Raw genomic sequence first — 25,184 nt, 5'->3', positions numbered from 1 at the left:
CAAACTACTGGTCCCCACCCCCAGGGTTTCTGATTTAGTAGGTGTGGGGTGGGACCTGAAAACTGCATTTCTAAGTAGTTCTCAAATGACGCTGATGCTGCTGGTCTGGGGGCCCTACTTTGGGAACCACCATAGCACACCATATTTCACACATCTTTTTTCCTTTTTATCATGGACTACACAGTCTGTGATCTACAAACACTTTGAAAGCAATGGGAACCAGTGATGAAAACTAAAGAAAAGTACATAGCCAGCAGCGAGAAGGTAGGGTGACCATCCCACATCCCTGCTTTGTGTGGGACTTTCCCAGTTTTAAAATGGAAAGTTCTGCGGTCCAGGAAACCCTTCAGACTCAGAAGCACTGGGCTGGTCGGTCGCTCTAGATGAAGATGAACAAAATTCAGTGCCAGTTAACTGCCAAACACAGAAGGACATACAGAGAGCATAGTAATTGCTGATGAGTTTCTTTGAAAAGGATTCACTCATTTGTTCTTCTTCCAGCAAATCTGTACTGTGAAACTAGTGTTCGTAAGGCACTGTGTCAGGTGCTGTGCTCCTGGCCCTACTGATCCCATCCCACCACGGCAGAAGGTAAGAGTGACTCTGCAGTGAGCTTGGGGGACACAGGCCCACGCTGATGTACTCAGGGACACCTGGAAGAGGTGTAACAAAGAAACACGTCACATAGAAAGTTCTCAATGCACCACGATCAGCACTCAAGTATTTCCCTTCTGTCTTTCTTCCTCTAGAGGGAGTACTTTGTTGAGAAGGATTGATCGAAAATTTAGGAAAAGGAGGGTGAAATAATTAATAAATCAAAAAGTCCCAGGAGAGACAGAAGGCAAGGAGGGTCCTTCAGTAAGGGGGAAAACTGAGTTTTTTGTCCTTATCTTTCAGGGCCATGAGTATGTCCTTTGCTTGTCATAAATCAATGCTGACTTCAGTTACAGTGTAATCGTCAAGGCTAATTAATGCAAAACTTTAAAAAGGTAAATATCCTGATGAAGACTAGGGTGAGATATTTCAGCAGTGCCTGACAGTAGAGAGAAAAGATTGCGTGGTAAAGTGCTGTTACTTCTGTTCTGATTGTTAAAGGGTATACTCTTTAAGACACAATCTTAATTATCAGTCCTTTGACCTAAGATCCCTAAAGGTTTCTTTTTCCTTTCCTTTCTTTTTTTTTTTTATTTTTAAATTTTTTTAATTTTTTGGCAGCAGGCCGGTATGGGGATCCGAACCTTGGCCAGATGAAAGTTGACCTTACCAGTGATGTCATGTTGATAGCATGTACCCCTGATAGGATGTGATCAGAAGGGAATTTCACCTTTGCAGTATTCTTCCCCAAAGCAGTAACCCCATGAGAAAAACATCAGAAAAACACAAATACAGGGATCCTACAAAATACTTGGCCAGTACCGCAAAACTGTCAATGTTATGAGAAACAAGGAAAGAATAAGAACCATCACAGATGAGAGGAGACTGTACAAAAATGGTGACTAATTGTGATGTGTTGTTTTTGGAAGTGATCCTGGAAAAGAAAATGGATATTAGTGAAAAAACTGGTGAGCTCCAAACAAAGTCTGGAATTTAGTTAATAGTACTATAACAATATCAGTTTCTTAGTTTTGACAACTGTGCCATGATGATGCAAGATGTCAATGATAAGAAAAGCTGGGTGAAGAGAATGTGAGGACTTTCTGTACTATCTTTGCAACTTTTCTGTAAATCTGAAATTATTCCAAAATAAAAATTTCCTTTTTAAAAAATTAATTTTATTTCTATTTACTAGCATGACCAGTCCAAAAATGAAATTAAGAAAATATTTTCATTCACCATGGCATAAAAAAATAAAATGCTGAGCAATAAAATTTTCCAAAAAAGTGCAAGACTCATACAATAAAAAATACAAAATATTTCTGAGGAAAGATAAAGAAGATCTAAATAAGTCGATAGAAATTCCATGTTCATGGATTTAAAAACTCAATATTGTTAAGATGGTAATACTCTTCAGATTGATATATAGATCCAACACAGTCCTCACCAAAATTCCAGCAGGTATTTTTGCAGAAATTTACAAGCTGATCCTATAATATATAACAAAAAGAACCAAAAAGAAAAAGAAATCAAGTTGGAGGACTTTCACTTCCTGATTTCAAAACTTGCTATAAAGCAATTACTAAGTCTGGTACTAGCATAAGGATAGATATATAGATAAATGAAACAGAACTGAGAATCCAGAAATTAACTCTCGCACTTATGGCCAACTTATTTTTGACAAAAATGCCAAAAGAATTTAATGGGGGGAAAATAGCTTTTTAAACAAATGTTGCTGGCACAGTCAGATATACACATGCAAAAGGGACAAATTTAGTCCCTTATCTCACACCACATACAAAGATTAACTCAAAAAGGATCAGGTACTTGATCCTAAGTAAGAGATAGAACTTATTAAATTTTCAGAAGAAAACATAGAGGAAAATCTTCATGATGTTGGGTTAGGTAAAGAGTTCTTAAAAACAAAATCCATGAAAGAAAAAATAATAATTTGGACTTTATCAAAACAATATCTTTGCTATTCAAAAGATACTGTTATAAAATTAAAACACAAGCTACAGACTGGGAGAAAATATTTACAAATTATATATCCAATAAGGGTCTAGTGTACAGAAGAACTCTTAAAACTCAACAACAAAAATACAAACAGCCTAATTTTTTTTTTCTTTTTTTTTTTAAATTTTATTTTGTCGATATACATTGTAGCTGATTATTGCTCCCCATCACCAAAACCTCCCTCCCTTCTCCCTCCCCCCCTCCCCCCCAACAATGTCCTTTCTGTTTGCTTGTTGTATCAACTTCCAATAATTGTGGTTGTTATATCTTCTTCCCCCCCCCCCCGGTTTGTGTGTGTGTGTGTGCGTATGTGTGTGTGTGAATTTATATATTAATTTTTAGCTCCCTCCAATAAGTGAGAACATGTGGTATTTCTCTTTCTGTGCCTGACTTGTTTCACTTAATATAATTCTCTCAAGGTCCATCCATGTTGTTGCAAATGGCAGTATTTCATTCGTTTTTATAGCTGAGTAGTATTCCATTGTGTAGATGTACCACATTTTCCGTATCCACTCATCTGATGATGGGCATTTGGGCTGGTTCCAACTCTTGGCTATTGTAAAGAGTGCTGCGATGAACATTGGGGAACAGGTATACCTTCGACTTGATGATTTCCATTCCTCTGGGTATATTCCCAGCAGTGGGATAGCTGGGTCGTATGGTAGATCTATTTGCAATTGTTTAAGGAACCTCCATACCATTTTCCATAGAGGCTGCACCATTTTGCAGTCCCACCAACAATGTATGAGAGTTCCTTTTTCTCCGCAGCCTCGCCAGCATTTATCGTTCATAGTCTTTTGGATTTTAGCCATCCTAACTGGGGTTAGATGGTATCTCAATGTGGTTTTGATTTGCATTTCCCAAACAGCCTAATTTTTAAATTGGCAAAGTGCTTGAGTAGATATTTCTCGAAAGCAGATGTACAAATGGCCGTCAAGCACATGAAAAGATTCTCAACATCACTAGCCATCTGGGAAATGTAAATCAATAACACCATGAGAAACCACTTCACACCCACCAGGATGGCTATTATAAACAAAGCAAAGCAAACGGAAAGCACAAAGTTTTGATGATGTGGAGAAATGGGGACCCTCATACACTGCTATTGGAAATGCAAAATGGTACAGCTGCTGTGGAAATTAGTTTGGCAATTTCTCAATAAATGAAACATAAAATCACCATATGATCCAGAAATTTCACTCCTAGGTATATTCCCCAAAGAATGTAGAACATATATCCACTTGAAACCTTGCACACAAATGTTCATAGCAGCCTTATTCGCAATAGCCAAAAGATGGAAACAACCCAACTGATACATGGATAAACAAAATGCGGTCTATCCATACAACGAAATATTATACAGCCATGAAAATGAATGAAGTATTGATACATGCTACAACATGGATAAACCTTGAAAACATTATGCTCAGTGAAAAAAGCCAGTCAGAACATACATATTGCATGATTTCACTTATATAAAATATTCAGAACAGGCAGGGCTATAGGCACAGAAAGTAGATTAGTGACTGCCTAATGCAGGGGGTGGTAACAGGGATTGACTGCAAATGGGCAAGAGGGATGTCACTGAAGTGCTAAAAATGTCTAAAATTGGATTGTAGCGATGGTTCACCACTCAATAAATTTACTAAAAATCCTAAAAGTGTATACTTATGGTATGTAAATGATATCTCAACAGAAATTCTGACCAGCCACCAAAACAAACAAACACAAAACAACAAAACAGCCCCAGAAAGCTCATCTCTTCATGTCGACAATGTATTGGGCATCAAACAGCTCATTAGGCTGTTGTGCGATGTTGTAGTGTTGGTGGTGGCAGCAGTGACGGTAGGGGTAGTGGTTATCCCTTGAGGGCTGAGGGTCAAGTGATGATTTGGTCTTTTAAAATAAAAATTAAAAAGTCAATTAAAAAAGAATGTTGCTGGTTTGAGACTTGGAGTAGCAGCGAGGGCAAAGAGAAGTGGATGGAGTTTTTAAATATTCAGGGTGTGGAAGTGACAAGATTTTGTACTGATTAGATATAGGGAGTGGGGAAGAGTGAGCCTGCCTCAGACTGAGCATGCTTAGAGCTGAATTCCCGTTGTCCTCCCAAACTTGCTGTGCTCCTGTACTGCCAATCTCAGGGACTGGATCAGCATCCCGGCACACAGTAGGCATTCACTGATTGTCTCTGGAGTGAACAGAGTATGATGAATAGAGTAAAAATATACCTAAGCAAAGCAACCACTAGGTCCTGCCAAGAGGCCAGTCCTAAAGTCACCCTGAAGGTCGGCACAGCAGATGTCCAGCACGACTTCCCTCTCACTTTTCAGACCACTTGGGAAATCATCAGGTCCTTCCCTCCCCCAGAAGAACACCCACTTTTATATCAATCCCTCCTGCCTAGGACCTGCAAGTGTGGCACAGGCCAGGTTTTCCAGGAGTCTCATATCCTGTAAACCTTTACACAGGGCAATGGCGGGTGCATGTATAGCCCATATAAGCATGACGGGCATTTGGTATTGTACTAAGAAGCTCACTGTGGTGCCTGACAACTGGTGGATCTATGTTCAGTTTGGCCTCAGGCAGGGAGAGATTCTTCTCACCAAAGAGGTTTATTAATCCAGGGGTCTCCCTCCCCAGCCCTGACAGGCAGAAAACAGCTGCCAGTAACATTGTAGACACCGAGTGGTCAGTGTGGATATTTTACTGCTGTTCCCAGGGTTGACAAGTAGAGATACAGAACTACTTGTGGTTCCTGACACAGACACTAAAACGAGGAAGTGACCGTCCCAGTCCACGTTTCCAAGAAATAAAGAACTAGGTGGGGCATGCTAAACAAGCCCCCAGATTCAACCACCCCAGTGAACATTCCCTGGTTATAGAAGAGAAGTGAAATTTGCAGCCCAGAACCGAAATCTGGTTATGCGAGCAGTTGAATTGTGGGTGGAGACACTTGATGAAGTACAATTTTTTAACCCTCTTTTAGACAGTATCATTGAATAAACATCCTTTTCAATGATAAAAATCCAAGTCATTTCTGGCCCTTTTCCCAGAAGAGCTGTCAGGTTACACGAACCTTTTCTGGGCATGGAGCCCAGGACCCTAAGAGAGGTTCTAGAGAACATCTGGTCTGCTTGATATACAGAAGCCAGCACTGCATGCATGTCTTTGTGTGTATGTGTTTCTCCTGTGCTGACTCATGGCACTGTAGCCTCTCTGGAAACACCCCCACCCTTCTAGCCAGCCAGTTTACACACACCCCTTTGGCTCCTCCTTGATTCAAATGTTAGGTCAAGAGGAAAAAGGAAAACAAATTTAAGAGCTGCTTTTAAGTGTCTAGAATTTTCTGTGTCCCACCCTTGAGAGAAGAGACTGGCCCCAGATCTGACTCACTGCACTACAAGATAGACTCTCCTCTTAAAGCACCAACATTACTTGAGCCTTTGGATAAAACTGAAGAAGTGTCCGCAAGTATTGTGGACCCTGCAGGAGGCGGGGGGCTGGCAACTGGCGGTAAAGACAGGAAGATGGCAGGCTTGGGGCCCAACACTCAAGCAGACCCTGAAATTGAGCTTTTTGTGAAGGTAAGATTTCCAGCTATAATAATGACATACAGAATATATGATTTCTTGACACAGGAGTTCAACTTCTTAAAAAAAATGTCAACATTTGAGCTGAGATAAGGAAGAATTTTGTAATTATTTTCCCACTCTGAGTCCTAGGAGAATGTCTGGGTGTTTGACTGCTCTTAGATGTCAACAGGAAAACAGATCTCATCTGACAAAGGCAAGGTGATATGATGCAGTAGAAAGAGCGCTAGACTGGTCGGTAGTCAGCACCACGCTCTCCAGGTGAGCCAACCGGCCATCCCTATATAGGGATCCGAACCCGTGGCCTTGGTGTTATCAGCACCGCACTCTCCCGAGTGAGCCACGGGCCGGCCCTCGTCGGTAGTCAGAACGACTGAGACTGAATCGTATTCTCAGTGGCTTCCTATGTAACCTTGGAACAATCCCTCTCTCCCTCCATACCTTTGTTTTTCCGTCCATACAGTGCAGGAGCCTGACAGACAAAACGATCCTTAAGGGCTTTTCAGCTCTCACAATCTGTGTTTTATGAGATAGGTCTTAGAAGGCCTGAATGGGTGGAGGAGAGGCCCGAGTGTGGCCCGAGAGCCCCGTTTGCACAAATAGCCCAGACAGAACTTACTAAAATTCTCCCACAGCGGACAAACATCACAGCAGAGGCACATAGGTGCTGCGGGAGAAAAAAGCCAGGAGTCTGTTTGCCTGTTATGTGAGGAGGAGGCATTTAGAATGCTGTGCTTCCTCTTTTTGGTCTGCCCTGGAGTTTTTTAAAAACATGTACTAATTTTTCAGAAAAGCACTTTGGAAAACCCCTAAAGCAGGAGAAAGGAACATGTGTTTCCAAATGAGCTCATCAAGAAAAAAAAATTCCAAGTAGAAATTAGTTTCCTAAATCCTTGTTTACATTAACTGTTTAGTGTTTCCCTGCGTTTTCATTGACTATTGGAAGTATTCAGGATAATAATAATAATAATAATAATAATAAAATTTATATTGTGCCTGGCCCTTTTCTAAACATTTTACATATATTACCTCATTTAGTCCTAACAACTTAAAATGTAGATTACCATGAATAGCAGTAGTAGTACTAGTATCATCAGTAGTAGTAGCAATAGTGGGAATTACTTACTGCAATATTGTAGTAATACTGTCCTTGTCATTACTAGATAAGTAAACTAAGGCAATAAAGTTTAAGTAATTTGCCTCTAAAAGTATATAGCCTCTTGTTGGCTTACAAAGACATAAAATAAGGTATGCTTACCAATGTTAAATTAAACATCTGTTGTCCAAAATAATGCTTTTACAGCCATTTTAGATTATTTTACAACTGGTTACATATATACAACAATGACGTAATCAACCCGTCTTTTCAAAATTATTATAGAGAGTCTCTTGAATTCCTGCATAGCAAAGTAATCCAAGTAAGTGTTTTGCTGGACTATAGGGAATAAGAGCTATTTCTCTTATCTCTGGATTGTAGCAAAACATATGACTGCTCAAACAGGGTATAAATGAGCTCTAATTTCCTAAATGACTTTTTACATCTAACAGTTCCAAACCAGAGGTATTATCTCTTCATAAGGTAACTAAAGTGTTCATTTTGTCTAAACTGTTCGTTCAATTTAATCAGACTCCTCAAATCAGTTGTTGACAATGATCAGTGTGTTTATATTTGTAGACTTCCCATATTTGGGTGATAAGCTGGAAGGAGGGGTTGCAAATTACATATTGAATCAGCAAATGCTGAATTAAGTAATAGCTTTCATTTTAAAGTAACCAATCATTTACTGAGTACTTGCTATAGGGTAGGCACTGTACTAAGTGGTTTATTATTAGCCCCATTTTATGGATACAGAAACTAAAGCCAAGAGCAGTTAAGTAACTTTGTCCAAGGTCACATAGTTGGTGAAGGGCAGAGTCAGAATTCCAATCCTTTAAAACAGCTATGTCTAATACTATTATTTTCAATGGGGTGAATTTTTTAGTAAAGTTTTCCAGAATTTCATCAGGTGGAACGCTTTAGCTTTAAGCTTATCTAATGACATTAATACAAATTACAGATTTTCTAGAAGAACCTTGAGTACCATCTGGTCCAGCCTTTTTTACTTTGCTTTAAGATGTGTTCTACAGATCTCTAGGCATTTCATGGAAGATACTGAAAGGGGGAATAAAGATTAAGAAGGGTGAAAAATGCTAATGAGTAAGTTTAAAAAGCATTGTTATTTCCGAATGGTATCTCACTTGTAGACAATGTGGTATCTTTCTAAAGAGTAAATGAGTCTATGATTTCCTCGAGCTACCTCTGGCTGTGGTTTAAAAACTGTACCACAACTTCTTTCCCATACCGCTGACGGGATCCGTGAAGAGATTAAGCACTTTCCCATCACAATTAAGAATCTATATCATATCACCTATGTGTTCCATGTGGTCAATAAAAACATTGCCTTTCAGCTCTGAAAAGCTGAATGATTTGAACAAAATGTTTATGTGGGAACTAAAAACAAAGGATTTTATAACACACATTTTATTTTCCCTAAATACTGTTCATTTTTAAAGAATGTTTGCATTCTCTACCAAATACTGTAAAATTAGTTGTAGTAGATCTGTACAGAACATAAAATTATGTAACACTTGGGCCAAAATCCTGAAAGCAATACTTTTGGCAAAAACTTTTTTTAGTGTGTGGGAAGGAGGGTAGAGATAGTATTCTTCTCTGAATGTCTGGACCATTTTCAAACTCTTTTAGAACTACCGTAAAGACTGAATAACTAAAAAGTCCAGCAGGGTAAAGAAGTGCTTGAGAGTGTGGGTTCTGGGGGAGACAGTCTCAGATTTAAGTCAGAAGAGTATGTATGTCATCTGAGTGTAGGTGAGCAAGTCAGCCTCTCTGAGCCTCAGTTTCCTCACGTGATAATAGCAGAACCTATCTCACAGGATCACCCTCATTATGAGGATTAAATGAAATGAGTATGTAAAGCCTGCTAGTTGGCAACATACCAAATACTCAATAAATGTTAGCCATTGTTGCTATTATTATTTTTCATGTTTAGAAATTTTTATCACAAACAAAAAGAGAAAAAGTTCTTTTGGTGAATGCCCACATCCTGTCTCTGTCAGCTAAAGATATTTGAGAGGTAGGTAATTCATCAGTCAGGCTAGAGAATTTATATCCTAAAATTTTATGTGATGTCACTTTAAATCAGCATAACATAAACAGAAAAAAACTCCAGTTTTCCTGTAAAACTTAACTGCGTTTCCCCTACACTGCAGTGTTTTGACTGTCCTTTTGCCAAAGGTGATCCACCCTTCCTGGGGTGTCTATTATCAGACTCCGTTCTTCTTCCTGCCTCCCATCCCTAATCAGTTCTGATTGGATCCTTAGTCTGACTTCTTTACAAAAGACATGAAGCTGCCAACAGAACAACAATAAATATCATTTCCTCTTTTTCACCAACCGTCAGGGAAAAGGAAGTTTGCCAAAAAATTGAAATTATGCCCAGGGTTTCTGAGACCTTAGTATTGCTACAAATAACGGATCAGAGCAGCTGTAAGAGGAAGAACATTTTATTTCCTTCTACAGGCTACATACTAGTTGCTAAGTGACTGAAGCAAAAGAGAAACAATTGTGTCCAAGAGATGAGACATGCTGATAGCTTGGACTTGCATAGCTAGCATCTAATAGTGCCTGACAGGTACCAAGCCTCAAATAGACATTGACTAAATGAATGAATGAATGACTATGGCAAGGGAGAGAACTGAACTTATTTTAGAGATATTTAGTAGGTAAAATTGACAAGAATTACTATTGGATTTAATGTTAGGAGTAAAGCAGAAGGATGGTTCCCAATTTTCTAGCTTAGGCAATTGGGTGGATGGCAGCTCAGGCTGCTATAACAAAATAGCACATTTTGGGAGGTTTAAACAATGTAAATTTATTGCTCACAGTTCTGGAGGCTAGAAGTCCAAGATCAAGGGGCCAACATGGTTGGATTCTGGTGAGAACTCTCTTCCTGGCTTGTAGATGGGCTCCTTCTTGCTATGTTTTCATATGGCAGAGAGAGAGAGCAAGCTCACTGGAATCTCTTCTTGTAAGGACACTAATCCCATCATGAGGATCCCATCCTTATGACCTCATCTAAACCTAATCATCTTCCAGAGGCCCCTTCTCCAAATATCATCACGTTGGGGATTAGAGCTTCAACATATGAATTGGGGGGGGGAAACAATTCAGTCCACAGCAGGTGACAGTGCCATTCAGAAGATTAGGAGCCTTAAAGAAAGAATAGGTCAGTGTATGGAGTAAAGACAAGGGGCTAAATTCAATTTGGGACATATTGAGATTAAGGTGTCTAAAAATCTGTATCTCCCATGAGGACACTCCATCAGCTATAGCCATCTCAAGAAATAGCTGCCTTTTCTTCCTCATTTCTTTTACCATTGAGCCTGGAGTTGGAGTAGGTGCCCTTTAAGTATCCTTGCTCCTCGTTGCTGTTTCCAGACTGTTCTACCTCCCCCATCCAGAGAAATACCTAGCTTGAGTCTGATAAAATCAGACGAAACTGCCCACAACCCCTCCTTTTTCTAATAATCTTCCAAGCCCCAGGTTACTCTCCCTCATTTCTTGAGGATCATTGTCACTCTCTTCAGTACTACCCCAACGTGATTCTTGGTAGTTTTAATATCTAAACAAATGATCCTCTCAACACTCTGGCTCTCAAATCCTTGACTTCCTCTTCTCCAGGGTTCATGTTCTTTGTCATCTCTCAGGTACCCCCATCCCATGGTCATACCCTTACCTTTGTCATTGCAATGTCTGAAACTCCTGCATGATATCATTTATTTTTTCCCTGCTTTTTGATCTTTTCTATTTTAATACACTTTACTGAGATATAATTTACATAAAATAAAATGCACCCATTTTAAGTGTACAGATCAATGACTTTTGACAAACGTATACTCACAATGTAACCACCACTCCAATAAAAACATAGACTATATTCATGACCTCAGAAAGTTCCCTTGTGTCTCTTTGTAGTCAATTTTCTCCACTCTACTCCACCTACCACACCACCCCCCAGGCAACCACTGATCTGCTTTCTGTCAGCATAGATTAGCTTGCATTTTCTAGAATTTTCTATAGATGGAATGATACAATATATGCTCTTTTTTGCCTGGCTACTTTCACTCAGCATAATTATTTTGAGATTTGCCCATGTCATGTGTACATCAATAGCTTATTCTTTTTTATTGCTGAAGTACTCCATTGTATGAATGTCCTATAGTTTGTTTATCCATTCACCCACTGAAGGACATTTGCCTTGGTTCCAGTTTTTGCCTATTGTGAATAAAGTTGCTATAAACATTCATGTACAAGTATCTCTATGGTCATGTGCTTTAATTTCTCTTAGGAAAATACCTAGGATTGGAATTTCTGGGTCATATGATAGGTATGTTTTCAACTTTGGCAAACTCTTTTATTAAGCAGTTGTACTATTTTACACTCTAAACAGCAATGCATTTGAGTTCCAGTTGCTCCACATCCCTGGCAAAAGTTGTTACGGTCAGTCTTTTTATTTCAGTTATTTTAATATGGTTATAGTGGTATCTCACTGTGGCTTTAATTTGCATTTCCATGATAACTAATGATGAGCATTTTTCTGTCCTTATTTACCATCTGCACATCTTCCTTTGTAAAGTGTTCAAATCTCTTGCCCATTTTTAAAGTTAGGTAGCTTGTTATTGAGTTGCATGAGATTTTTATTCATGTTTTTTATATATTTTGGATACAAGACATTTCTCATTTTCTTAATAGTTCTTTTGAAAAGCACATTTCAGCTTTAGACAGATCCCACATAGATTTTTCTGGGTTTCTCTGTTACACACACACATAAAATGCACTTCCTTACTGACAGATCTTGGACGTGACCAGCGCCATTGTGCACACGATAAGCACAAAATAGCCGCCGGCCTTGTATTCCACTCCAACCCCAAAGCCCTCCCTGCTTCCCTTTACGAGAAGCCTTTTTACTTCTGCAAAACAGAAACCCTTTTGCTTCTGCAAGGGCGCATTTCCACCCTGCTGGCATAGCTTTGCATCAGCATCATGCCCCTCCTTGATGGCATCAGCCAGCCCTTGACGCACTGTGTAAGCTCTTGTACTCCCACACCTGGTGCTGTCCTCCATTTTGAGGACAGCCCTGGGCTGCCCTCCCCTTTGAACACAGCCCAGCAGATTCTTTTCCTTTAATAAAGCTTGATCAGTAACCAGCATCTCAGCTCACTTTCTTTCACTTACTTTGAAGAATTTATCTCTGTTTAAAACTGAGAGTTGATTTGGGGGAGTATTTTTAATATCTGCTTTTATTATATATTATATAAATTTAAATTTTACATGAGATATGTTTTAAAAATTACATGCAATATGTATCACAAAGGCTTAATCTCTTTAGTATACAAATATTTTTTCCAAATCAATAAGGAAAAAGTCATCACCTTAATAAAAAAATGGAAAACTGTCATTGAACAATTCACAAAATAAGAAAGTCAAATGGTCAATTGAGATATGGAAAGACACCTTTCAGGAAGGAAATTTGGCAGGATCTATCAAATGGGAAATGTGCATACTTTTTACTCATCATTCTCATTTGAAAGATTAACCCTAAAGATATAATCTCAGAAGTGGAACAAGTTATATGCCAAGAAATATTTGTTGCTGAAGTATGTAGAGTAGCAAATGGTTACATAAATTCTCATCATATATATAATTTATTATTATTATGAATTCATCGCGCTTGTAATTTTATGTACAATGACACTATTTGATTCATTATTTTTCTCTGCCCATACATAGACGGTAGAATCCATGAGATTAAGGACTTCCAACTTTGTCTCCAGCAACTAGCTCATTTCCTAGTAGGCACTCAGGACATACTTGTTGAACAAACGAATAAACTGAGTCCTTTCTTTACTTAATAGGCTGGAAGTGATGGGGAGAGTATTGGAAATTGTCCCTTTTGCCAACGCCTTTTCATGATACTCTGGCTGAAAGGAGTTAAATTCAATGTAACTACTGTTGACATGACCAGGTAAGAGAAATCTGAATATGTTGAATTCTGGGGATTGATATGGGTAGATACCAATACAGTGTTGGTGTTTGTATAATGTGTACTTTATCTAGAGGACTAATTCTGCTTATTTTCAATAATCATAGAAAGCCTGAAGAGCTGAAGGACTTAGCCCCAGGTACCAATCCTCCCTTCCTGGTGTATAACAAGGAGTTGAAAACAGACTTCATTAAAATTGAGGAGTTTCTAGAGCAGACACTGGCTCCTCCAAGGTACGGCATTTTACAGGACACTATTGTACTTAAGATAAACTATTTTATTGGCCTGTTTATTGTAGATTGAGGATCCTGTTTTAGTCCGTTTTGTGTTGCTATAACAGAAATACCTGAGACTGGGTAATTTATAAAGAACAGAGGTTTATTTGGCTCAGGATTCTGGGACAGCTGCATCTGGCACGAGCCTCAGGCTGCTTCTACTCATGGCAGAAAGTGGCAGGCAGCCGGTGGGTACAAGCAGATCACATGGCGAGAGGAAGCAAGTGAGAGGAAGCAAGAGAGAGAGAAGGTGCCAGGGTCCTTTAAACAACAAGCTTTCACGGGAACTCACTCATTACTCCCCCCTCCCCAAGGGAGAGCATTAATCCATTCATGAGGGATCCGCCCCCATGACTCAGTCAGTTTCCAACACTGACACATTGGAGATCAAATTTCCACATGAGTTTTGGAGGGGACAACACATCCAAACTCCATCATTCCGCCCCTGGCCCCTCAAAACTCATGTTCCTCTCACATACAGAATACAATAATTCCATCCCAATAGTCCCAAAAGTCTTAGCTTGTTCCAGCACCAACTTAAAAGTCCAAAATCCAAAGTCTTCTCTGAGACCAAAAGCAAAAGTCCTTCCAGCTGTGAACCTGTAAAAGTCAAAACCAAATTTATCTACTGCCAAGATCCAATGGTGGAACAGACATTGGGTACACATTCCCATTCCAAAAGGGAGAAATAGGCCAGAAGAAAGGAAAAACGGGCCCCAAACAAGTCTGAAACCCAGCAGGGCACACATTATGTCTTAAGGCTCCAAAATAATGTACTTTGACTCCAAGTCCTACATCCTGGGCACAGTTGGGCATCTGGGCCCCCAAAGCATCAGGCAGCTTCATTCCCACAGCTCTGCCAGGCACAGCCCAGTGGGCCATGCTGGTGCCTGTGGCTTTTCCATGCCTGCATTTCATGTTACCAGTGGCCCCAAAATTCTGGGGTCCTGGTGGCAGCCCTGCTGCATTGGCTCTACTAGACATTTCTCTGGTGGGGGCTCCCTGTGAGGGCTCTGAACCCACTTTTCTGCTTGGCATTGCTCTAGTAGATGGCCTCTGCAGTGGCTCCGCCCCTGTGGCAGGTCTCTGCCTGGGCCCCCAGGCTTTTCCGTACATCCTCTGGAATCTGGGTGGAGGCTGCCAGGCTTCCACTGCTCTCACATCCTGCCAAGCCTGCAGACTTAACACAACATGGACGCCACCGAGGTTTCAGGCCTCTACTCTCCAGGGCTGCTGCACGAACCACACTTGGGGCCACTCCAGCTGGAGCAGCTGGGATGCAGGGAGCAGGATCCTGAGGGCAGCTGCACCCCAGGTCTGTCTTCCAGGATAACTCAGTCCTTCTAGGTCTCAGGGCCTGTGATAGGTGGGGCACCCTTCCAGACTTCTGAAATGGCTGCAGGGCTTTCCTCTCATTTTCTCCGCTATTAGCATCTGGCTGCCTCACCACCAAGATAATTTCTTTAGCAACCAGTTTATCTGTTTCACCCTTGCATTTTTCTCCAGCTCTCCATTTCTTTACTGCATGGCCAGGCTGCAAATTGTCTAAATCTTTACGCTCTGATTCCCCTTTAAATTCTGGCTTTATGTCATGCCTTTGCTCCCATAACTCAGAGTAGTCTGTTAGAAGTAGTCATGCAGTGTTCTTAATGCTTTGCTGCTTAGAAATTTCTTCCACCAGATAGTCTGGTTCACAATTCCTAAGTTCCAACTTCCACAAAGTCCTAGGGCATGGACACCATGCAGCCAAATTCTTTGCCAGTTCACAGCAAGGGTGATCTGTGCCCCAGTTTCCAATAAACTCCTTCTGATTTCTACCTAAGACCTCCTTAGAATGGTCTTTACTGTCCATATTTCTATCAGCATTCTGCTCACCACCACCATTTAACCAATCTCTAAAATGTTCCAAACATTCTCTCATCTCTTTGTCTTCTTCTAAGTCCTCCAAACTCCTCCAGCCTTTGCCCATTACCCAGATCCAAAGCTTCATCCACATTTTCAGGTATCTGTTAAGCAACACCCCACTCCTCAGTACCAATTTTCTGTTTTAGTCCGTTTTGTGTTGCTATAACAGAAATACCTGAGACTGGGTAATTTATAAAGGAAAGAGGTTTATTTGGCTTACGATTCTGGGACAGTTGTATCTGGCATGGGCATCAGGCTGCTTCTACTCATGGGGAAAAGTGGCAGGCAGCCGGCGGGTACAAGCAGATCACATGGCAAGAGGAAGCAAGTGAGAGGAAGCAAGAGAGAGAGAGAGAAGGTGCCAGGGTCTTTTTAAGCAACGAGCTCTCGTGGGAACTAATAGAGCGAGAACTCACTCATTTATCCCTCCTCCCCAAGGGAGAGCATTAATCCACTCTTGATGGATCCGCCCCCATGACTCAATCAGTTTCCAACACTTCCACACTCGGGATCAAATTTCCACATGAGTTTTGGAGGGGACAGCACATCCAAACTCCATCAGATCCTTACTAATTTAAAAGTGCTTTGGGATTTCTGGGCCTACGTGTGAAATGACACACATGCATAAACCTCCTCTCCAACTTCAAATACACAAAGATGATAGCTGTAATATTTTGAATTTTTTTTTAATCCATAGCTTACTTTAAAGCAAGAAAGTAAATTCTCTGTGGTCTAGAAATACAGAAGGAACCCACAGTGGGATGGGAATGAGGGGGTGGGGTACTAATATAGTATAACCTGAGGACTGGTCAGGACTGGGCCTTAACAAACCCAACTCAAGGGCTACAGGCCAGGAAATAGATTCAAGCAGTTGTCAGAGGCCAGAACTGCACTGTCTACACTTGAATGACACCTGCATATCTCCTCCCACCCATGATAATGTCTAGAAACAAGAAGCATGCTGTATTCATTTTCTATTGCTGTGTAACAACTTATTTCAAACTTAGTGTCTTAAAACAACACTCACTCATTGTCTCACAGTTTCCATTGCTCAGTAGTCTGGCATGGCCTACTAGGGTCCTCTGCTCAGGGTCTCGCAAGGCTGCAATCAAGGCATGGTTCAGGGATACAATTCTTACCTGGGTCCCAGGGTCATCTTCCATGTTCATTCATGTTTTTGGCAGAATTCAGTTTTCTGCAGCTGTATGACTGAGATCTCAGGTTACTGGCTAACTGTTGGCCAGGATCAGTTTTTAGTTCCTAGAGGCTGCTTTTTCTTCATAAACAGTTCACAACATGGTTTTTTGCTTTATTCCTCTGAAACTAGCAGGAGAATGTCTCTGATGCTTCACCCTCTTTTAAGGGCTTTCTTGGTTAGGTTGTGCCCTCCTAGGATAGTCTCTCATTTGATTAACTCCAAGTCAACTGATTAGTAACCTAACCATAGACATGACATCCCTTCATATTCACAAGGCTCACCCACACTCAAGGGTAGAGCATGATACACCAGGAGGTAGTAATCTTGGAGGCCATTTTAGTATTCTGTTTACCACGTCTGCCTATGGCCAGGAACCAAAGCAGACTCCCCCAAGTGAGACAGGGTCCCAGGACTACATTCTTCATTTTAAATATTTTGTAGTTTCCACTTTTTCTCTTTTTTTCTTTTTTATCCCATGAATTATTTTATTTATTTTATATTCATGAAGGTTTTGTTGTTGTTTTCTTTTTTACTTTCAAAAGCAAGGAAGATGTCTATCTCTTTGGAATTGATTTCCAATTCTCTTGAATAATGATTAGAGATTTCCATATAATATACCACTATATTATTCTTTTAGTTAGAATTTACCTACATAATATTCTAGACCTTTATTTTCAGTATTTCTGAAACAGTTTGTTTTAAGTATGTACCTGGTGTCTAGCATATAGCAACAAACAATTGTTGATGGGGGGCAGAGTAACAAGCAGAGCTTTTTGTGGAAATTTTAAGGTCCTTAAACACATGGCCAGTTTTCCCATCAGAACATTTGCCAAATTCTGAGGTTGCTCAGGGTGGGAGAGGAAAAAAAGACTATATAGAAAAGCTTTGAAAAAGTAGAACAGGATTTCCTGTCTCCTGAGACAAAAATTTGAGTTTAGTACCTTCCAAGGTGAGGATTCCCTGAAGAATATTCCAGGTACTCATATAAAAATCCCAGTGGACCAGGGTGAACCGGTTATAGACTAAGCCTTTCCAGGACCCTAACACAGCCTTGACTTACCACAGCCTCTGATTCAGTTAAGATTATCAGCCACCACTCTAACTTCCCAGCAAATGAATAGGTGCATGTCCTCTAGAAAAAAATAAGTTTGAGCCTCTACAATTTTTATGCATGCCTGTCATTCAATAAAAATAACTAGAAACAACAAAATACAGGACTATATGATGAAAGAATAAGAGTGAAAAAAGAATAGAAATAAATCAGCAAGTGAAAAAAGACAATAGAAATAAATCAGCAAGTGATCCAAACATTAAAGTTAGCTAAAAAGAATTTGCATATAACTATAATTGATATAAGCTCAAGAATGTAGAGGATAATACAGAGAAAACAAATGTAAAGGTAGAGACTTTCACCAAAGAATTAGAACATATTTTTAAAAGAACAAATGAAATTCTATAACTGAAAAATGAAATATCTGAATTTAAGAATTTATTACGTGGATTTAACAGCAGGTGAGATATAGCATAAGAGATGCATAGTGAGCTGGAAGATAGGCATATAGGAAATATCCAAACTGATGCAAAGAGAGAAAAATGAATAAAAATCCATAAAATAACAGTAGAGACATGTGGGACTCAGGGAGAAATATGACATATGTGTAGAGTCCCAGAACATGAGGAGAAAGAGAATGGGAAAAAAGCAGTACTTAAAGAAGTAATTTTCATCCAAAATTGATGAAAAACAACTACACATAATTTCAAGAAGGCTTAGAACTCCAAACAGAAACAATTCAAAGAAAACCACATGAAGGCACATCATAGTGATTTCTTCAACCAAATACAAAGACGAAATTTTCAAAAGAAACTAGAGAACAGAGACACTTTCTTTCAAAGAAACGACAATAATACTACATCTAAAATCTCCACAGGAAGAAAATGGAAGCCAAAAGACAATGAAATTCATTCTCTCACTCTCTCTCTCTCTCTCTCTTTCTCCCTCCCTCCCTCCTTCTCTCTCTCTCTCTCTCTCCCTCCCTTCCTCCCTCCCTCCCTCCTTCTCTCTCTCTCTCTCTGTCTCTCTGGTGCCTGGGCGGTATGGAGATCTGACCCTTGACCTTGGTGTTATTAGCACCATGCTCTAAACAACTCAGCTAACTGGCGAGCCCAAAATTATATCTAAAAGTGCTGAAAGAAAATAACTTCCAACTTGGAATTATATGTCTAGTAAAAATATCTTTCAAAAATAAAGGCAAAATAAGGATGTTTCAGACAAAGAAAATCTAATAGAATGTACTGTCAGCATTTCTTTGTTAACATACATACTTGAAGGAATTCTTCAGAAAGAAGAAAAATGATCCCAGAAGGAAATATGGAATTGGATTAAGCAATGAAGAGCAACAGAAAGAGTAAATATGTGGGTAAATACAAAAGAATATTAACTGAACACTGACTGTAAGAAAACAGTAACAGTAATGCCTTGTGGGGCTTAAAATGTATGTAGACTTCTTAAAATACAAGAAAACAATTCAAAAGATAGCAGTGTAGCAAGGAGAATAAAAGATTTTTAAATTTCTAAAATTATCAAGAAAAGAGTAGGAGTGGGCCGGCCCGTGGCTCACTCAGTAGAGTGTGGTGCTGATAACACCAAGGCCACAGGTTCGGATCCTATATAAGGATGGCCGGTTTGCTCACTGGCTGAGCATGGTGCTGACAACACCAAGCCAAGGGCTGAGATCACCTCACCGGTCTTTAAAAAAAAAGAAAGAAAGAAAAAGAAAAGAGTAGGAGTAATAATTTATCTAGGCTGTAATAATTGATTCTAGACTCTTATATTTTAAAGTAAACATTAAAAGAACAATAAAAGAATGTGTAAATACATGTTAATAGAGGAAAAATGTAAAAATAAAAAGTATTTGGACACCTAGCACCAAGATCTTGGTTTATAAACACCATTCATTCTCCACTAAAAGGTTCTTGTCTTGGGCTTCTTGGAGAAATAGCTGATTCTAGGGCTGAGGCAATGAAAATACAAGATGAGTCTGGAGCATCTTATTGTGCCAGAAATTAGGAAACATTTAAAAAAACCCAAGTTTGGAGGTATGTCAAAAGGATACAGGAGTCAATCTAAAAGAGTTCCCTATGGCCAAAGCTGGAACAATTTGGACAACAAAATAAATAATGCACTATAACCCAAAGTATAAAATAAATATTAATAAGTCATGCTGATATAAGTAAATTATTGACTAAATAAACAACTGGGGGAGAATCACATATCTGACAAAGGACTTGGTTCAGAATATTTAAGAATTCTCAAATCCCAACAATAAGAAAACAACAACTCAATTTAAAAATGGGCAAAAGACAGTGCCACGGGGCTTGCCCAGGGTCCGGAGGCTAGGAGAGGGGGCCTGGACCCTCCTCCCACTACCAGGCATATTGCCAGTGCCATGGGGCCTGCCCAGGGTCCTGAGATATGGAGCCAGAGACTGGACCCCCTCTCACAACCAGGCACACCACCAGCACCACCACCAACTAGGTAAGGAGCATGCCAAAAACATCACTTCTATGTGCATGGCCCACCACAGCCACCACAATAACCACAGCTGCCACAAAAGTGGCTAGATGCCACAACCACCATGCAAATGGTCCACCAGCCACTGGAGTGCATTAACAGAAGGAGAGTCACCAGCAGAGACTAAAGAAAAGAAGAGAATGTCTCTCTCCACAAAGCTCATTCCAGAGTGACAGAAAAAGCATTCGCTCTATGATAATATTGGGGGACCTGAATGTATCTCTCAGCATTGGACAGATCATCTAGGCAACAAATCAACAGAGTAACCATTACTCTTTCAGAGGGAGAGAAGAAATCTAGGGGGGAAGGGGGGAGGGAGAGGGGGATAGGGAGAGATTGGACAAGGGGCATAAAGAATAAGTATGATTTGTGGGAATATATATGCTAATAATATTGATTTGATCAGCATATGTCAACACTGAACCCTCAAAATATGTATAATCAATTATGATTTAATAAAAATTTAAAAAATAAAAAAATAAAAATGGGCAAAAGATTTGAATGGACACTTCATCAAATAAGATACTGGCAAATAAGTACATGAAAAGATGCTCAACATCACTGGCCACTAGGAAAAATTTCAAATTAAAACCACAATGAGATATCAACACACACCTATTAGAATGGCAGAATGGCCAAAATAAAAAATTTTGACCATACCAAGTGCCGATGAGGATGCAGATCAACTGGAACTTTCATGCATTCCTGGTAGAACTGCAAAATGGTACAGCCCTTACAAAGAACAGTTTGGGTGTTTCCTATAAAGTTAAACATAACTTACCATATAATCCAGCAATCTCATTCCTGGGCATTTACCCTACAGCAGTGGTCCTCAACTGGGGGAGATTTTGTCCCCTGGAGATATTTGGCAATATCTTGAAACATATCTGGTTGTCAAGGCTGGGGAAGTAAGGGGAGGGTTGCTTCTGGCATCTAGTGTGCAGATGCCAAGGATGCTGTGAAACACCCTACAATGCACAAAACAGCCCCCACAACAAAGAATTGTCTGGCTCAAAATGTCCATCGTGCTGCTGTTGAGAAATATTGCCCTTAAGAAATGAAAACATATGTCTGCCCCAAAACTAGTACAAAAGTGCTGATGGCAGCTTAATTCATAATTGCCCCAAACTAGAAACAACCCAAATGCCCTTTACCTGGTGATCAACAAACTGTGCTAAATCCATACTATGGAATACTACTCAACAATAAAAATAAATGAACTTTTGATACACACCACAACTTGAATAAATCTCAAAGGCATTATATTGAGTAAAAGAAGCCTGTCTCACTAGGTTAAATATGGCATAAATCCATTTATACAGCATTCCTTAAAAAACAAAACTATAGTGATGGAAAAAAAGATCAGCAGCTGACAGGGTTTAGGATTGGGGGAAAGTGTGACTATACATAGATAGCATGAGGGAGTTTGGAGAGGTGGTGGAACAGTTTTGTATCCTGATTTTGGGTGGCTGTTACATAACACTATTCATTATTAAATTTTGTACATATTTCAAAAATGTTTTGCTGTAATTTTAAAAATATAATTTAAATGTTTAGAATTGTTTAATTTAAAAGGATTCAAGAAAGGAAAGAAACAGGAATGTAAAATAGCTGGATAAGACACCAGGTATAAACTCAAAAAGGTCAGTCATTACATCAAATGTAAATGGACTAAATATTACTATTAAAAAATTAAGCTCATTAGGGTGGATATAAAAGTCAAACCCCAATTGTATGTTGCTTATAAGAGACTCACTTTAAATATAAGTATACAAAGAAGTTAAAAGTAAAAAATGGAAGAATGCATACCATGAAAATATTATCTAAAAGCTATTGTAAATGGTCTTGCTTTCTTGATTTCTTTTTCTGCTAGTTCATTGTTGGAGTATAAAAACACCACTGATTGTTGCATGCTGATTTTGTATCCTGCAACTTTAATGAAATTGTTTATCAGCTCTAAGAATTTTTTTGTAGTGTTTAGGCTTTTCTATTTATAGGATCATATCATCTGCAAATGGAAACAGTTTGACTTCATCTTTTCCAATCTGGATGCCCTTTATTTCTTTCTCTTGCCTGATTGCTCTGGCTAGTAATTCCAATACTATGTTCAATAGGAGTGCTGAGAGACAGTATTCTTGTCTTGTTCCCTCTCTTAAGGGATTTCCCCATTCAGGATGATATGGGCAGTGAGTTTGTTGTATATGGCTTTTATTGTGTTGAAATACCTAGGAATAAATTTAACCAAGGAGGTGAAAGATCTCTACACTGAGAACTACAAATCACTGTTGGAAGAAATTAAAGAGGACATAAAAAAACGGAAGGTCATTCCATGCTCTTGGGTTGGAAGAATTAACATTGTGAAAACATCCATACTACGCAAAGTGATCTACGGATTCAATGCAATCCCCATCAAAATACTAATGACATTCTTCACAGAAGTAGAAAAAACAATCCTAACATTCATATGGAACAACATATAACATATAAGACCCCATATAATATATAATAACAATAATATATTATATATATGTAACACATAATATATGACTCCAAATAGCCAAAATAAACATGAGCAAAAAATAAAATAAATAAAGCCAGAGGCATAACAGTACTTGACTTCAAATTATACTACAAAGCTATAGTAGCCAAAACAGCATGGTACTGGCATAAAAACAGACACTTTGACCAAAGGAACAGAATAGAGAAACCATAAGTAAACCAACAGACTTACAGCTAACTGATCTTCAACAAAGGCACCAAGAACATACATTTCGGAAAAGACTGCCTCTTCAATAAATGGTGCTGGGAAAACTGGGCATCCATACATAGAAGAATGAAACTTGACCCTTATCTCTTATGATATACCAAAATCAACTTTAAATGGATTAAAGACTTCAATATAAGACCCAAAACTATAAAATTCCTAGAAGAAAACATAGGGGAAATACTTGAGGAAGTTGGTCTGTTTAAAGACTTTATGAATATGACCCCCAAAGCACAGGAAACAAAAGAAAAAGAAAAAAAAAAACAGATGAGATTATATCAAACTGAAAAACTGCACAGCAAGGTAAACAACAGAATGAAAAAACAACCTACAGAATGGGAGAAAATATTTCTCAACTATGCATCCAGCAAGGAATTAATATCCAGAATATACAAGGAACTCAAAACAGCTTGACAGTGAAAAAACAAATAGTCCAGTTTAAAAATGGCCGAAAGAGCTGCATAGACATTTCTCAAAGAAAGAAATACAAATGGCCATAGGTATATGAAAAAAATGCTCAACATCACTCAGCATTAGGGAAATGCAAATCAAAACCATATTGAGGTATTATTTCACCCCACTTAGACTGGCTATTCTCAAAAAGGCAGAGAATAACAAATGCTGTCAAGGATGCTGAGAAAGGAGAACCCTCCTACACTGTTGGTGGGACTGTAAATTGGTGCAGCCATTATGGAAAACAGTACTGGAAACTTCTCAAACAACTACAGATAGAACTACCATATGATGCAGCAATTCCACTGCTGGTATACACCCAAAGGAATGGAAATCATCATGTCAAAGGGATACCTGCACCTCCATGTTTATCGCAGCTCTATTTACAATAGCCAAGAGTTGGAACCAACCTAAATGTCCATCATCAGATGAATGGATATGGAAAATGAGGCATATCTACACAATGGAATACTACTACTTGCCACAAAAAAGAATGAAATACTGCCATCTGCAGAAACATGGAGGAACTCAGAGAAAATCACGTTAAGTGAAATAAGCCAGGCACAGAAATAGAAATACCACATGTCCTCAATCATAAGTGGGATCTAAAAAATATTATATAAATGCATTGAATATACTAATTATCCTGATTGGAGCATCACATATTGCACACAGGTGTTAATATTCAACTCTGTACCCTTTTATTGTATAATCAACTGTTACAATAAGAAATAAATAAAATAAAATAAAAATTAGCTAAAGAAAGCTAGCACATCTATACAGATATCAAACTCAATTTAAGTCAACAAGCATTAGCAGGGATAAAGAACATTTTCCAGTGATAAAAAGGGTCAATAAACCAGGAAGGTGTCAAAATCCTAAATCTGTACATTTTCAAAATTTAAATATTTGTCAGAGCTAAAAGAAGCAATAGAAAAATCCAAAGTAAGAGCAGGAGATTTTTACACATCTCTTTGATAGAACATGCAGAAAAAAATATGGTAACAATTTAGATCATATTGATACAATTAATAAACTGGACTAGACTTTCATAGACACTGCATAGAACGATAAATTTATTCTATACAATGGCTGTACGACAGCTTTCTTCACTCTGATTCTACTTTATTGCTGACTGTAAATCTTTTCACTACAGTATTGCTGACCACTAAACCAACATAGACATCTTCATTAATCTGCATTCAGATCCAAATGCAGTATAGCTCAGACACAATATTTATGAAGAATTACAGAATTTTAGAGCTGGAAGACACCTTCTAGGTCATTCAGTTCAGCCTTCTCATTGTTTGGGCATAGAAACTGGGGCCCAAAGAAGTTATAAACTTGCCAGTATCATTTTGTTCTCTTTGACCCATTTTTGCCACTTCTATTCAACATAGTGCTGGAAGTTCTAGTGAAAGCAATTAAGCAAAAAAAAAAAAAAAGAAAAAGAAAAAGAAAAGAAAAGAAATAAAAGGCATAAAAGCTGTAAAGGAAGAACTACAAAGGGAGAGAGCATACTTAGGGATTCAAAGTGGAGTGGTGGAGAAAGGGAGTGGGGAGGGAGGCTGGGGATAATTGGGTGGGGGACACGGGGTACAATCACAATTTGTGGTAATGGGCATGCTGCTAGTATGGATCTGGCCTTCACATCCTGGGCACAAGGGGTGACAATCAGCTTTCTATCTCATGAATATTCATAACCAATAAAAAATTTT

The 25,184-nt window shown here is 39.0% G+C and overlaps 1 protein-coding gene across 1 annotated transcript in view; it reads left to right on the top strand.

Annotated features, from left to right (window-relative positions):
- Nucleotides 1-5,995: 5,995 nt before the first annotated feature.
- CLIC2 (chloride intracellular channel 2) overlaps nucleotides 5,996-25,184 on the top strand; it is a 40,112-nt gene continuing 20,923 nt past the window's right edge. The window contains exons 1-3 of the mRNA XM_063083752.1: nucleotides 5,996-6,194; nucleotides 13,173-13,282; nucleotides 13,408-13,533. Coding sequence (XP_062939822.1) covers nucleotides 6,138-6,194; nucleotides 13,173-13,282; nucleotides 13,408-13,533 — 293 coding nt within the window. The 5' untranslated portion in view covers nucleotides 5,996-6,137. The remainder of the gene's footprint in view (nucleotides 6,195-13,172; nucleotides 13,283-13,407; nucleotides 13,534-25,184) is intronic.

Source organism: Cynocephalus volans, chromosome X (assembly GCF_027409185.1).
Source record: "Cynocephalus volans isolate mCynVol1 chromosome X, mCynVol1.pri, whole genome shotgun sequence".
NCBI classification, from domain to species: Eukaryota; Metazoa; Chordata; class Mammalia; order Dermoptera; family Cynocephalidae; genus Cynocephalus; species Cynocephalus volans.
This window is presented reverse-complemented; position numbering and strand designations above follow the sequence as displayed.